Below are 17,172 nucleotides of genomic sequence, written 5' to 3' on the forward strand. Positions count from 1 at the left end.
TGAGCCGAACGAGGACTGACGCTCTCCGCTCCTTCTTATATAGTGCGCTGGTGGTACTGCCGCGCATGTGTTGAAGTCGCAGAGACAGGACCACACCGCCTAGCGGCAGCCCCCTCCCTGGTGGAACTGCAAGACTCAGCTCCTGCGGGTATAGTCCTTGGCCGCAGCTATCGAAGTCTTCTGGAGTCTTCGTCTCGAACAAATTTCGGAGATGACGAGATTCCACGCGTTATTTAGTTGGTAACCACTGTCACCGTTTTTCGCAATGAATATTTCAACGGATTCTTTGTTAATGGAGTCCCAAAAGGTTGTTGCTGTGGCCAAAATCGAAGTTTTGTCATACTATATGTCATATGACAAGACTATAACGATCCATCCATAACACGGATTCCTACACCTTTTTCCCCTCCGCCGGTGTGCCCCAAGGTTCCGTCCTCTCCCCTTTTCTGTACATTTTGTATACGGCGGACATACCGCCGCCTTCACCCCCCGTTCACCTTCTCCAGTACGCCGATGATACCGTCTTCCTTGCTCTCTCCCGCACCCTGCAGCGCTCCGAGCACCTTCTCCAATCCCATCTTGACCGGTTCACCACTTGGTGCAACCAGTGGTGGCTTAAGGTCAATCCTTCCAAAACCCAGGCGATCACTGTAGGCAAAACCACCCCTTCCTTCCGCCTCCTACACTTCTATGTCACCATCCTATCGCCCTCACCCCCACCCTAAGTACCTTGCCGTCACCCTTGACCCTCGCCTCTCCTGGACCCCCATCTCCGGACAATTCAAGCCAAAGCACGCTTCCGACTCTGTCTCCTCAAGCTCCTTTCTGGCCGTACATGGGGTCTCTGGACTCCTCCACCATCCTCCACACCTATAAATCCCCGATCCGCCCTCTCCTCTGCTATGCCCACCCTACCTGGATCTCCGCCCCTCCTACGTTTTACAAATCCCTTCAAATCCTCGAACACCATGCTCTTCGCCTCGCCTATCGCATCCGTCTCCCCCCCCCCCCCCCCCACGCAGATCCTGTTCGACCTTGTCCCATTCACCCACCTCCTCCTTTTCCTCGAACGGATACGGATCCTCTACACCTCCCGTAAACTAGATCCCCCTCACCTGCTTGTCTCTCACATCCTCTTCCACCCCCTGCTGCTGCGCCTGTATTTCCATGTCCCACCTGCTCTCCATCTCTCCACTCTTCTTACCCTCTCTCAAGGTGGCTTCAGTCAGCTCCCCCTCCCTGATGATGCCCTCCTCCCCTCCATCTACCCATCCTACCCTCTCCCTTCCTTCCTCCCCCTCCTCACCCGGGCTTCCCCTACCCCCCATACCTTCATTCCTCCATCTCCACTGCCGTTGGCATCTCTGCTCTCCCTCCTCCACCACCTTCTTCCGCTCTTGGCAGGTCCCCAGACTCGCACACATTAAGTGGACATTCGCACGCCAGAGATCATTGCCATCAGTTTTTCGTGTGTGTGCCGTTGTGTTTGTGATTCAGTGCTTTTCACCGCCCATGCTCCTTCGTTCAAGTGTGTCGTCTAAATCATCAGTGTTTGTGCACAGTGCTGACAGTTTTCTTGTCTTTCGTCGAGTGTGAAAGGCTTCATGTCTTTTTTAATTACTATATCTACTGTTTTTTAACCGCCATTGTGTTACTTTTCTGTCTTCATTGGTTTTCTCTCTTGTTGTACTGCTGGTGGCTGAAGAGCGGAGTAAAATTTTCCGCTGCCAGCCCACCTTTTATGAGGTGTAAAATGACAATAAAGAAAAAAAAAGACTATAACGGTGGTATCGTCTGCAGAAAGTACTAATTCTGCCTGATGAATATAAAGTTTAAGGTGATTCACACATGTAAGAAATAGGAGCGGGCTCAAAATTGAACACTGTGTTTGATCCCTTAGTAATTTCTCCCCACGTAATAACATTTTCTTATCTTCCAACATTATCTGAATTACTGTTTGAATAATTTATTGCACATATTAGTCATTGTTTCATATTATGATGGCCACTTGAAATACTGGCCAAAACCCCGAAATATCATTTTGCAACATGTCGTGGGCTACAGCCAACAATTTTATGGAAATTGACTTCTGCCTCAAAAGACTGTGCATTTGAAAGAATAACCTTTGTGATTGAGTTTAACCTCAAACACCATTTAGCAATGTTGGAAACGATTCCCACAAAGGAAATTGTCTAGTGGGAGGCAACTATTTAGAGTGGTTGTTATTACTGTGTAAGTCATCACTCGAATCAGGTATACTTTATTCTTGATAATGTGATGTGTACAAAATGGCATGAAGAACAGTTCTTATTGGACGAGCCGTTCGTAGACAATCTCCTTGATCTTGCTGTTGTCGGCCATCCAGACGGACCCTGACTTCCCCTCCCGGATGGCAGTCATCAAGCCTTCAGCGATGAAGTCAGGCCTGTGAAGATAACACACGCACTTTATTTACATTGTTCCAGAAGAACATAGCGCAATAAGTAACAAAATCTGTAATTCCAACTTCCACATGAAGTTAAGTACTAGCTGGGAATTACCAGTGGAATTATTTTATTGCTGTAGTGTATGCTTCAGAAGTCAGAGAGCAGTAATCAGCAATAGATGAAGGTTAACAATGTGCTACCGCCAAGGGCAGTATAATTATATATAATGGACAAAGATGACCAACAATCACAGCACAGCACCTGGCTTACTACTGCTTATAACAATTTATTTCATATCTTATGTATATAATTTCTGGCGTGAGTTTCTGGTTAGGGTCCATCAGGTTACATTTAGAGATGGGAAACTCACCATCTTCATGTGCAAGACAAATTAACAGGACATGATGTTATTGCACATGTATCTTGATGTCGCTTAGTTTTAAAAAACCTAACTGGGGTGGACTAATGAAGTAAACTGGATAAAATACAAATATCAAAAAAAGTTTTGCATCACATCTTTCCGAGAGTTCCGGACCCTGTACAGGAAATTGGAATAGAGATCAACATAAACATCATTTCTTCCATTTTTATTGCTCATAAAAACCACACATTGCATTTTGTACCATCATACAGCGAGTCCAGATTGTTGTACATACCGGTACCTTCTGCATTGATGTATGTATTCGTCGTTGCATAATACCCATAAGTTCATCAAGGCACTGTTGGCCCAGATTGTCCCACTCCACAATGGCGATTCGGCGTAGATTCCTCAGAGTGGGTTGGTGGGTCAAGTCGTCCATAAACAGCCCTTTGCAATATATCTCAGGCATGTTCGATAGGATTCATGTCCGGAGAACATTCTGGCCACTCTAGTCGAGCGATGTCGTTATCCTGAAGGACGTCATTCACAAGATGTGCACTATGGAGGCGCGAATTGTTGTACATGAAGACGAATGCCTCGCCAGTATGATGCCGATATGGTTGCACTAACGGTTGGAGGATGGCATTCTATATCGTACATCCGTTTCGGCGCCTTCCATGACCATCAGCAGAGTACGTCGACCCCATATTATGCCACCCCAAAACAGCAGGGAATCTCCACCTTGCAGCACTCGCTGGACAGTGTGTCTAAGGTGTTCAGCCTGACCAGGTGGCCTCCAAACACGTCTCCGACAGTTGTCTGGTTGAAGGCATGTGCGACACTCATCGGTGAAGAGAACGTGACGCCAATCCTGAGCGGTCCATTCAGCATGTTGGTGGGCCCATCTGTACCGCGCTGCATGGTGTCATGGTGGCAAAGATGCATCTCGCCATGGACGTCGGGAGTGAAGCTGCGTATCATGCATCCTATTACGCACAGTTTGAGTCGTAACACTGCACTAAAAGCATTATTCAACATGGTGGCGTTGCTGTCAGTGTTCCTCCGAGCCATATTCCGTACATAGCGGTCATCCACTGCAGTAGTAGCCTACTGGACGGTCTGAGCGAGCCATGTCATGGACAGTTCCTGTCTCTCTGTATCTCCTCTATATCCGAACAATATCGCTTTGGTTCACTCCGATATGTCTGCACACTTCCCTTGTTGGGAGCCCTTCCTGGCACAAAGTAACAATGCGGACGCGATCGAACCGCGGTATCGACCGTCCAGGCATGGTTGAACTACAAACAACACGAGCCGTGCATCTCTGTCGTGGTGGAATGACTGGAACTGATCGGCTGTCGGACCCCCACCGTCTAATAGGTGCTGCTCATGCACGGTTGTTTACATCTTTGGGTAGCTTTAGTGACATCTCTGAACAGTCATAGGGACAGTGTCTGTGATACAATATCCAAAGTCAACATCTGTCTTCAGGAGTTCTGGGAATCGGGGTGATACAAAACTTTTTTTGATGTGTGTATGTTAGTTCGTGTTTTAGTGCAAAACACAAAGATAGTAGTCCATGTACTGAAACCAATCCCCAAAGGAAGTTAATCAATATTTACTTTTACTATTTTACTTCCAAGGTAGCAGGAATCCTAAATGTGGTCCCCAGTTATGATGTTAGATTTATCGCCAATCATGTCCCTGTTACTCCTCATTATTTTAGTCTTTCTTTAGTTTGCTTTCAATCCATATTCTGGGCTCAGTAGACTTTTCATCCCAATCAACAGGTCCTAAGTCTTCCACACTTTCAGCGAATCTTATTGGTGGTCCCCCATGGTATGGTCCTGACATTCTTTCTATCATTGCTTCATCAACAGTGAGGTTGAAGAGTAAGGGAGAGAAGGCAAGGATGCAAATTTAGTCACTTTTTAAGCCAACCATTTCTTTGTTGGTCTTCTTATTGTCCTCCTTCACTCTTGTACATGTTATACAGGGTGTCTGTAAAGTCTCATAGTTGTTGTCGTTGAAGTTGTTGTCTTCACTCCAAAGACTCGTTTGATGCAGCTCTCCCTCATACTCTATCCGAGCAAGCCATTTCACCTTTGAGTAACTATGGCAACCTACATCACCCTGAATCTGCTTACTGTATTCATCCCATGGTCTACGATTTTTACACACCACCCCCCTCCCTCACTTCCCTCCAGTACTTAGTTTGTGATCCCTTGATGCCTCAGAATGTATACTACCAACCGATTCCTTCTTTAAGTCAGGTTCTCTCACAAATTTCTCTTCTCCTCAATCGTATTCAGTACCTCCTCATTACTTATGTGATCTACCCATCTAATCTTCGGCATTCTTCTGTAGCACCACATTTCGAAAACTTCTATTCTCTTCTTGTATAAACTGTTTATTGTCCATGTTTCTCTTCCATACGTGTCTACACTCCATACAAATATTTCAGAAAGGACCTTTTGGCACTTAAATATATTCTCCATGTTAACTAATTTTTCTTCTTCATAAACGCTTTTCATGCCATTGCCAGTTTACATTTTATATCCTCCCTACTTCACCCATCATCCGCTATTTTGCTTCCCAAACAGCAAAACTCATTTACTACTTTAAGTATCTCATTTCCTAATTTAGTTCCCTCAGCATCACCAGATTTAATTCAACTACATTCTATTATCCTCATTTTGCTTTTGTTGGTGTTCATCTCATATCCTCCTTTTAACACACTGTCCATTCCATTCAACTGCTCTTCCAAGTCCTTTGCTAACTCTGACAGAATTATAACGTCATCGGCAAACCTCAATATTTTTATTTCTTCTACCTGGACTTTAATACCCGCTCAAAATTTTTCCTTTGTTTCCTTTACTGCTTGATCACTTTGAATAACATCGGGGATAGGCAAGACTCTTGTCTTACTTCCTTCTCAACCACTGCTTCCCTTTTGTGCCAATTGACTCTTATAACCACCATCTGCTTTCTGTACAAACTGTAAATAGTCTTCTGCTCCCTTTATTTTACCGCAGCAAGCCTTAGAATTTGAAAGAGAGTGTTCTAGTCGACATTGCCAAAGGCTTTATCTAAGTCCACAAATGCTGTAAACGTGGGTTTGCCTTTCCTTAACCTATCTTCTACGAGAAGAAACTTGTTCCTACATTTGTCCGTATTGCAAGCCGATCTTTCCCAAGGTCGGCTTCCACCAGATTTTCCATTCTTCTGTAAAGAATTCGTGTTAGTGTTTTGCAGCCAAAGCTTATTAAACTGATAGTTCGATGATTTTCACAGCTGTCAGCAACTGCTTTCTTTGGAATTGGGATCATTATATTCTTTAAGAAGTGTGAGGGTATGTCGACTGCCTCATATATCTTGCTCATGGATGTAAGAGTTTTCTCATGGCTGGCTCTCCCTACGCTATCAGTAGTTGTAATGGAATGCTGTCTACTACTGGGGCGTTGTATTGACTTAAGTCATTCAGTGCTTTGTCAAATTCTTCACGCAGTATCATATCTCTCTTTTCATCTTCCTCTACGTCCTCTTCCATTTCCAAAATATTGCCCTCAAGTACACCTCCCTTGTATAGACCCTCTACATACTCCTTCCACCTTTCTGCTTTCCCTCCTTTGCTTAGGACTCGTTTCCCATCTGAGCTCTTAATATTCTTACAAGTGTTTCTCTTTTTTCCAAAGACTACTTAATTTTCATGTAGGCAGTATACAAGCTTCTATGTCCTTACATTTGACCTCTAGCCATTCCTACTTAGCCATTTTGTACTTCTGGTCGATTTCATTTTTGATATGTTTGTATTCCCTTTCGCTCACTTCATTTATTACATTTCTATATTTTCTCCTTTTATCAATTAAATGCAATATATCTTACTTTACCCAAGGATTTCTACTAGCTCTCGTCTTTTTACCTACTTGATCCTCTGCTGCCTTCACTATTTCATTTCTCAAAGCTACGTACCCATTCTTCTTCTAATCTATTCCTTTCCTTTGTTCTTGTCAATCGTACCTTCAAAACCATCTAAAACCTTTTTTCTTTCAGTTTATCCATGTCCCATCTCGTTAAATTTCTGCGTTTTTGCAGTTTCTTCAGTTTTAGTCTACAGTTCATAGCCAATAAATTGTGGTCAGAATCCACATCTGCCCTTTGAAACGTCTTACAATTTAAAATCTGGTTCCTAAATCTCTGACTAACCATTGAATAATCAATATGAAGTCTTCCGCTGTCTCCAGGTCTCTTCCGTGTATACAACCTTCCCTCATGATTCTCAAAGAAAGTGTTACCTATGATTAAATTAGCTCTGTGCAAAATTCTACCAGGCAGCTTCCTCTGTCATTCCTTCCCCTCAGTCCATATTCACCTAATACTTTTCCTTCTCTTCCTTTTCCTACTGTCGAATTCCAGTACCCAATGACTATTAAATTTTTAGCTCCCTTAACAACCTGAATAATTTCTTTTATTTCATCATACATTTTCCTCAATCTCCTCCTCATCTGAGGAGATAGTTGGCATATAAACTTGTACTACTTTGGTGGGTGTGGTCTTCGTGTCTATTTTGACTACAATAATGCGTGCACTATGCTGTTTATAACAGATTGTCCGTGTTCCTGCGTTACCCCTATTTGATTTTGTATTTATAACCCTGTTTTCACCGGACCAGAAGTCCTGTTTCTCCTGCCAACGAAATTCACTAATTTCCACTATATCTAACTTTAACCTATCCACTTCCCTTCTGAGTTTTCTAATCTATCTGCCCAATTAAGTGAGCTGACATTCCACTCTCCGATCTGTAGGGCGGCAGTTTTGTTTCTCCTGTTAACGACGTCCTCCTGAGTAATCTTCACTCTAGATCCGAATGGGGGACTACTTTACCGAAGAATATGTCATCATCATATAACCATACAGTAGAGCTGCATGCCGCCGGGAAAAATTACAGCTGTAGTTTCCATTTCCTTTCAGACATTCACAGTGTTACCATAGCAAGGCCGTTTTGGTTGATGTTACAAGGCCCCTGCAACTACTGAAAAGGCTGCTGCCCCATCTTCAGGAACCACACGTTTGTCTGGCCTCTCAACAGGTACCCCTCCGTTGTGGTTGCACCTACGGTACAACTATCTGTATCACTGAGGCATGTAAGCCTCCTCACCAATGGCAAGGTCCATGGCTCATGGTGGGTGGGGGGTGGGAGAGGTGGAACTCCCATTGCCATTTTTTAAAAAATCATGACTTGGAAACTATTAGAGACAGAGTGACACGATTTGCTATAAGACGTTTAGGAGCTATTAAAATTGTTTTCCTGTGCAATTTCTTGCAGATGTGACTTGGACTGCATCAAATAGGTGACAGACCAGGATAAGGTACACGTTTCACCTGGTGCACCGAATCCATGTCTGTGAGTACGATACTACATAATTATCAACACCAGCATGGGAAGACACCATGGGCAGAAACAAGCATAATGAGATGGTTCAAGAACTTTAAACAGGTGTTGAACGCGATTTGCGGAAAGCACGATCAGTTGTCCGTAAAGTATTTTAAAAGCAGTTAATTACAAAATCCAAATGCTCCAAGTGTAGCAGCCAAACGCTCGTTCTCTGCAGTACGCATTAGCATGTTCCAGGTTGGTCCCTACATAGGCTGACAATGGAAAAGTGCCTGTTCCCAAATGAAGCAACGTTTCACATTTCTAAACATTTGAATCGTCACAGCGTCAGGATTTGGGGCTCTGGAAACGCACGCAACTCACGTGAACAGATCGGTTAGTGTTTGGTGGGTCCTAATTCATGATAGGTTAGATCATTTTACTTCACGGAGAAAATGGTATCGGAAAAGTTTACTTAGGCATGCTCCAATGGTTTTCGCTGCCATGTATCATCTTCCCGTATGATGTCACAACCCTGCATTAGAGATCCAAGGTGTGGGTGTGCTGAGTGACGTGTTTCCTGACAGCAACCTGGTCGTGATGGTCCAATTGCATATCCTCTGCGCCGTCCAGATGTGACGCTACATACTTCTTTTCACGGAATTACGTCACGGTTCCCGTGTACACAACATTTGTCAGTGACACGGCTACTCTTGCTGCACTACTCCTCTCACAACTGCATGGATCTCCAAACGCCATCAGACGGACAGCTTGCACGGGAATGGGGCAATGTGTAATGTCACATTCGCTGCATGCCTCCTTAACGGTTTTATCTACGTATTCATTTCCCTGAATTTCCATGTGCCCCAGTGCTCAGCACTATTACATCTTACCCTGCCGCTGTACGACGTACAGTTGGTCATGTATGAGATGGAGCATTTTCTGAGCTGGGTACGTGTGTTACAGCGATTGTAGAGCACTAAGGGAATAGGAGTAGATGAGAAACTGGTTGCCCTGAAAAAGCTTCATCACCTATAGCGCCTTCACCGCCACATGAACCTCTGTGGAAAATATAGTACAGTTACGGGGAAGGCGCGTCTTGAAGACTCGAATGGGAAATATGACGAAACAGCCAAGGGAGTTCCTTTGTTGCAAACCTGCTGTGTACACAACTTTAAAACCGTGATGCGTATATAAAAAAAGAAAAGATATTAAAATCTGGTGTGTAATCTTTCTTAAAATTCGTCAAGTCTTAAATAATGCTGGGCCTGTGTAGGAGCCAAGGTGCAGACCTGCTCCAATCTTGGCGTAAAACTTTAAAACCAGCTACACCCATCTCCAAAAGGCAGTCATCCACATGAATCCCATAGAGCCTCATTGCTCGGTATCCAGTTTGAAGGAGCCTTACCATCAGTAAACGAACAACGGCGTGGTATCCAAGTTTGATGGCGTGGACAGTGTTTTATAGCCTGTCGCACAATGAGTGGTCATCGCCTGATGTGAAATGGAGAAATGGGGGAAGGTGAACAACTGTTAGAGGGAGACTGGAGCTTGAGTACAGTAAACATAAACTCATGGATATCGGTTGCAGTAGTTACTCACAGATCAAAAAACTTACTCGGTGTAAACTACACTCCTGGAAATGGAAAAAAGAACACATTGACACCGGTGTGTCAGACCCACCATACTTGCTCCGGACACTGCGAGAGGGCTGTACAAGCAATGATCACATGCACGGCACAGCGGACACACCAGGAACCGCGGTGTTGGCCGTCGAATGGCGCTAGCTGCGCAGCATTTGTGCACCGCCGCCGTCAGTGTCAGCCAGTTTGCCGTGGCATACGGAGCTCCATCGCAGTCTTTAACACTGGTAGCATGCCGCGACAGCGTGGACGTGAACCGTATGTGCAGTTGACGGACTTTGAGCGAGGACGTATAGTGGGCATGCGGGAGGCCGGGTGGACGTACCGCCGAATTGCTCAACACGTGGGGCGTGAGGTCTCCACAGTACATCGATGTTGTCGCCAGTGGTCGGCGGAAGGTGCACGTGCCCGTCGACCTGGGACCGGACCGCAGCGACGCACGGATGCACGCCAAGACCGTAGGATCCTACACAGTGCCGTAGGGGACCGCACCGCCACTTCCCAGCAAATTAGGGACACTGTTGCTCCTGGGGTATCGGCGAGGACCATTCGCAACCGTCTCCATGAAGCTGGGCTACGGTCCCGCACACCGTTAGGCCGTCTTCCGCGCACGCCCCAACATCGTGCAGCCCGCCTCCAGTGGTGTCGCGACAGGCGTGAATGGAGGGACGAATGGAGACGTGTCGTCTTCAGCGATGAGAGTCGCTTCTGCCTTGGTGTCAATGATGGTCGTATGCGTGTTTGGCGCCGTGCAGGTGAGCGCCACAATCAGGACTGCATACGACCGAGGCACACAGGGCCAACACCCGGCATCATAGTGTGGGGAGCGATCTCCTACACTGGCCGTACACCACTGGTGATTGTCGAGGGGACACTGAATAGTGCACGGTACATCCAAACCGTCATCGAACCCATCGTTCTACCATTCCTAGACCGGCAAGGGAACTTGCTGTTCCAACAGGACAATGCACGTCCGCATGTATCCCGTGCCACCCAACGTGCTCTAGAAGGTGTAAGTCAACTACCCTGGCCAGCAACATCTCCGGATCTGTCCCCCATTGAGCATGTTTGGGACTGGATGAAGCGTCGTCTCACGCGGTCTGCACGTCCAGCACGAACGCTGGTCCAACTGAGGCGCCAGGTGGAAATGGCATGGCAAGCCGTTCCACAGGACTACATCCAGCATCTCTACAATCGTCTCCATGGGAGAATAGCAGCCTGCATTGCTGCGAAAGGTGGATATACACTGTACTAGTGCCGACATTGTGCATGCTCTGTTGCCTGTGTCTATGTGCCTGTGGTTCTGTCAGTGTGATCATGTGATGTATCTGACCCCAGGAATGTGTCAATAAAGTTTCCCCTTCCTGGGACAATGAATTCACGGTGTTCTTATTTCAATTTCCAGGAGTGTAGCTTGGTGAGCAGCATCAAACCCACAGGACTGGAGACAATATCAACAAGTACTTTGTACACGCTAATGTATGTTTAATGGAAAAATGAGACTTTCTATCAATGTAACATGGTGCTGGCTTCGTTAAGTACCACAAACGCCAACAAAATTGAATAACGAAGTGGTACGTACTTGCAGAGGGAACCCATAGCGGCTATGGCGTCGAGCAGCTGCTGCTTGATGTAGTCGTGCAGGCAGTAGAGGTGGACGTTTCTCGCCAGCGGTGTGTCTGTGGGTCCCGGGCACAGCGCCACCATCCTCACACCCGTCTGATTCACGTGCAGCTCGTCCTGGAACATGACACAACATGTCGCAGGCCCAACCTCCTGTGCAATCATGCACACGGTCAGTGGTGATACAACGTCCAGAATTTTGGATCAAGTTTCCTACCAAACATGCGATCTCATGAGTTGGGTAAAAGTACGAGAATTCGAAAAATACGATATAATAACCCACCAATTACAGTGTATCAAAACTGTTGGAATTCAAAATAACATCCAGTCATCTCAGAATACATAAACACTGGTCCTGTACAGCTTCCGAGGGAATCTTATACCAGACGTGGATAGCTATCATGCATGCTTCTGTCCAAAGGAGATCACAAAGGCTGAACAATATTGAGATCTGGTGGTCAGGAAGGATGCCACAATTCATACTCTTACTCACAAAACCAGTCCTAAACAATGTGAGCTGTTTGAACAAAGGCTTTGCCGTCTTCGAATATGCTACCACCACTATTCACGGCACAAACGGCAAGATTGCCCGTCCAGGCAAGCACAATGTTGTGCTTGTGGCAAGCAAGGTCACATACAGTCCGTACGTTTGCAACAGAACAAACATAAGAATTCTGTCTGGTCACGAAAATCTTGTCACAAGGTCCATATCATCAATGCAGTGTATTCAAAGCGTGCTGCAGGCAAGTAGATAGATTTTGTAGGTTCTGGGACACTAGTACAATTTTGTAAAAAATAAAAAAATCGCTCATTACCACTCACGATATTTTTATTTTTCACAAAATTGTCCTAATCTCCCAGGACCTACAAAATCTATCTACTATCTCTTTTACCTAATAGTAATATAATACAATAATAACTATAATAAAAATCATTTATTTTACATACATTTCTCATTTGTGAATGTAAAGTAATTAGAGAACTAACTAGTATTTAAAAAAAACATTTTTAAAAAAAGCGGTTTTTTACAACTTCTTCTTAGTTCCAAAAATTGCCCTATTTTTGACTTATGTGAAAAACGAGCTTTTTAAAAATTATATAAAAGAATATGTACATAAAATTATTTACTTTCCACTTTAGCAGCCATAAGACTATTATGAACTGTTGTTTGTAAATGTTTGTGAACAAAGATTTATTTACAGTTCTACCACATTTACAAGTAACTTTAATTTTCTGACGTTCATTCCAGCATTCTTTACATACATAAGAATGTCCACCTGTTCGATATTTATCTTTATAAAATTCTTCAACACTTTTTTAACCATACATTTACCACATTGTCTTAATTGTGGCTTAGTGTTTTCCATTTAAATAAAATAAAATTAATTAGAAAAATAATTTTTAAAAAATTTCACATCACGAATTCTATATCATGAATTTCATTATTTCCATTTTTAAGTTTCTTCATTCCTTTATATTTCAGTTTCATTTGCCCTTTTTTAATTATTTCAAGTTCCCAAGGGTCAATTAATTTGTAATATCTATTTGGTAAAATAACTTTAAAATCATTATTAAGCTCCATACAAATTTTTTCTCCATATCTAGTATTTAAATATTCAGTCAGTAACATTATACAAAATATTTATCTCTAGTTCAGTTATTTTTTAAATCTCTTTCAAGACACTAACATCATTGAGCTTCTTGATTACGGTCTCCATTTATATAGAAAAAATTTTATTAGGCTTATATATCATAATTTTTATTAGATTTTCAATAATGAGTAATGATCATATCGTAATGTATCTATTCTATTTGTTAAAACATATCTTTTATCATCATGAGGACTTAGTGGTTTTTTGTATATATTTCATGTGTTTCACTTTTTATTAAATTAAATTTTCTATATTGTTCTAGATTGTTAAATAAACAATCTTTATAATGTTCTAAACTAATTTTGTTTTTAACGACACATTTTTTAATTCCTTTAGATTTCTTTTCTATTTTGTCACCAACTTTATAAGCAAACATCTTTGCTCTTAAACCACAAAATTCATCCATTATTTTTCCATTACATTCATCTTTAATTTTACCAACAACTTTCTCGTTTACTAGTGGAATATTATATATATTATCTGTTCGATAATCACTTGTATCAAAATAATCAATCATTGATATATCTTCGTAGAAACCTTTGGTTTTAATATTGTAAATATAACTATCTGTATCTTGATAACATAATTCAATATTTTCTCCATATTTACGTTTCATAACTCTGTAGTGAAAATCATACATTAATTCTTTAGATAAATCAAGTTTACTTAATACGACATAAATAGGTTTATTATATATTATTTTAGTTTTATTCATATGAAAAACAGCAAGATTTTCACTAAATATAGTTCTATGTTTAAGGTTTGGCTTAGCTACAAGTTTATCACATACTTTACTATATGAAACTAATTTAATATCTTGTCTATATCTTATATTTTCCATTGTTTTACCAAATAAAAAATTATTCATTAATTTATAGAAATCTTTTTCAAAGTCATTTGTAGCTTTAGTTCTTAACTGTGTGTTTAGATCTATGTACTTCTTTAACCAATCAGACTGTTTAAATTTTAAAACTTGATGTATTTTTGTAAGTTCCATTCTTAAAGATAAATATGCTTAAGATTTCTATAATGTACTACATAATTAGACTTTTTATCTAAAGTAGTTATTAATTTACTTCATTTGTACCTGGAACAGGAGCCAGTGGTAAATCTTTATGTAAATCATGTAATTCGTTTGGATATTTTAGATCTACTTCAAATATATAACCATCTTGACTATTGTTTGAGATTGCACTTATTCTTGTAGAATTAAAATTATTTGGTTCTTCCCATTTAAATCCGCCATATGGTAAATATTCATTCATAGCATTAACATATAAATTATTTGCATCTAGATACATTTTATAACTTGATATTTCTTTATTATTATAATCTTTTAAATATTTATAATATGCTTTCACATATCTTTTACAACATTGTGAAATTCCACCTCTTATTCTTTTTTCAGGCATTAGAAGCATAACATAATCATGTAATAATTCAAGTTTATGATCAGTAATTTTTAACATTGCATCCCAAGATAAATCTGGTACAGTAAAATACCAAGAAGGATCTAAATTATATGTATTTATACATGTTTTTCTAAAATTTTCAAATACATCAGCTAACAGTAGTACATCAGTTTTAAGATCAAATCATGATATTCACCAAGATTTTTTAATAATGAATTTTCACCAAACTAATTTTGCATGTTCATAAACTTCATTACTTATGTCACAATCATTTAATTCACTATAAAATTTATCTTTTGTTGGTAATTGTGTTTCTTCAAATTTTTTCCAAGAATCAACGTAATCATATGGATTAATTCCTTTTCTAATTACTAAGTTAAATAATTCTGGATATTCATACTTAATATTTTTAATTGATTTTTCTTTAAATTTGATGAAAGATTATCAAGTGAAGTAGCCATAAATCTAAATGTATCAACAAATATCATTTTTAAATTTTTTATATGTTTACCAAAACTAATATATTTATTTTCATTATTAGGTATTAGTTATATTTATTTATGATCAGAACCAATTCTTTTACAAAAAGATGTGAATCATAACCAGATAAAATATGTAAATAAATAGGTACAAAATCAGGTTGTTTTTGTTTTAAATTACATATATTACATAATGGAAGAATATATTTTCCAGTATTTATCAAGTGTAAGTGGTTTCATTTCTTCAATTTCAGAATAAATTCTTACAATTTCTTCAGCTTCTTGTCTCATACATTCTATAATTTTATGACAATTTGGTCCTCTATAAACAATCCTCTATAAGCAACAGGTTCTTTATAATTTCCTTATCTATATTTAATATAATGACAAAATCCACTTTTTAATGATTTTGATATTTCATTGTATATGGTGTTTCTGGATTTGGTTCACAGTTATCCATTTTTAAAAGTGAACTTACAAAATCAGCATAAATAACAAATGGAACTTTTTGTGTAAAAAGATAATTTTTAAAATTTACAGATTCTCCTTCAGCTGGCATTTCAGCTGCTAATGGTTTATTAGTTAAACAATTTTCGGTGTGTTCATCAAATTTTTCTTTACTATTAAAATGTAGTAAACACAAATCACAAATAAATTTTACTGTTTCATGTTTGGTAATTTGATTTGATATAAGTCTAGATAAATTTTTATATAACAATAATGTGAATTATTCTCTTTCTTCAAAAAAAGTAGATTTACATGTTTTCCTTTTTTAGATTTTGTTATTTTTAATGGATACACTCGATAACATTCATCTTCATCATCAAATGAATAAACATTACTAGCTACATTAATTATTTTTTCTATTTTTGGAATATGATCAACTAGTACAGGAAATCCAATTTTTTCAAGTTTTTCATCAGGATCAAGACCAACCGTTTTATATTTTGTTATTCTTTCTGGATGTTCATCTACAGGAAACAAAGCTCCTTTTATAGATCATAAAAAGCATTTTGATAATAATTTTTAACATTAACACATTACTTTTAATTTCTAATATTATCTGGTAAATCAATATAAGATGATCCTCTTAGTGGAACATATTTGTTAATTGCTAATTGTAAGCCAATTATTCTATTTAATGACCATCCAGATCCCTGTGCTTGAAAATTAGATATATTTTCTGAAATATTTCTTTTACCATATTTGAATTTTTATTTAAAATCTTTTTCTGTTAAAATATTACAGTTTGGTGTTTGTTGTCCAATTCTTGAAGTTTTTCATTCATTTCACCTGTTTGTAGTTTATTTTCACAATATAAATTAAAATTTATCTTTAGACCATGATGTACTTTCAAACAGCCTTTAACAATGTTAAAAATTTTCGTAATTTGCTGCATCTAAGAAATGATTAGGATCAAGTATATCTTTATTATTTTCTAAATTTACACTTTGTAATCTGTCTGCAAATTCATTTTTAACTAAGTAATCTTTAACCCATAACTTCCCAGTGGGTCCATATGGACACAATTGTTGACTAGTTTTGTTTTTACTTCATTGTTGGCTTACAATTATTTTTAGCGTTTGCGGTCACATATTGTTTTCAGGGAGGGTTTTAATTTTATATACATTGCGTTAACACTTCATTTTAACATTTACACTGTGATTGTGACAGCCTGTATTTCAGGGGCTACTTTGACGTCAACAATGGAGCATGTTGATGTAAAGCAAGTAATGTTTCGTAAATAACTTCTTCATTCTGGCATGTGAAACTGTTTGCAGTATATCTGAATATGTTTATAGAGATTTTCATTTGAGAAAAGTTGTTATCCATCGATTCACTTTCTGTTTATGAAGTGATTATTTCAGCCATGTCCATATGGACACACTGGGCAGTTGCAGGGTCAAACATGATTTCGTTTCTTTTTCTCTTTTCATACCATAACAGAGGTCTGGCGGAATCTTTAGAGCCTGGTTTGACTGTGCAGGATGTTTAGACATCCTGTTTGAGGATTCAAACACTCCTCAGGCTGATGGAATTTACATCATGCACCCTGATCCAGCAGTCCTCACGGATGAGGATTCGGGTGTTGAGGATGATGGAGGAATAGCAGATAATCTCAATCCTAGACAACTCCAGTCTGAAGTTGAAATAAGATTAACAGACACACACACAGAAACAGATTTCAGAAATATAGATTAC

The 17,172-nt window shown here is 39.9% G+C and overlaps 1 protein-coding gene across 1 annotated transcript in view; it reads right to left on the reverse strand.

The window, feature by feature from the left end:
• Positions 1 to 2,307: 2,307 nt before the first annotated feature.
• Positions 2,308 to 17,172, reverse strand: part of LOC126176619 (15-hydroxyprostaglandin dehydrogenase [NAD(+)]-like) — a 49,300-nt gene continuing 34,435 nt past the window's right edge. Inside the window, exons 5-6 of the mRNA XM_049923779.1 lie at positions 11,387 to 11,544; positions 2,308 to 2,425 (exon numbers count right to left, since the gene is read on the reverse strand). Of these exons, the coding sequence (XP_049779736.1) occupies positions 2,308 to 2,425; positions 11,387 to 11,544 (276 nt within the window). The remainder of the gene's footprint in view (positions 2,426 to 11,386; positions 11,545 to 17,172) is intronic.

The sequence above is a fragment of the Schistocerca cancellata genome, chromosome 3, assembly GCF_023864275.1.
Source record: "Schistocerca cancellata isolate TAMUIC-IGC-003103 chromosome 3, iqSchCanc2.1, whole genome shotgun sequence".
In the NCBI taxonomy this organism is placed as follows: Eukaryota; Metazoa; Arthropoda; class Insecta; order Orthoptera; family Acrididae; genus Schistocerca; species Schistocerca cancellata.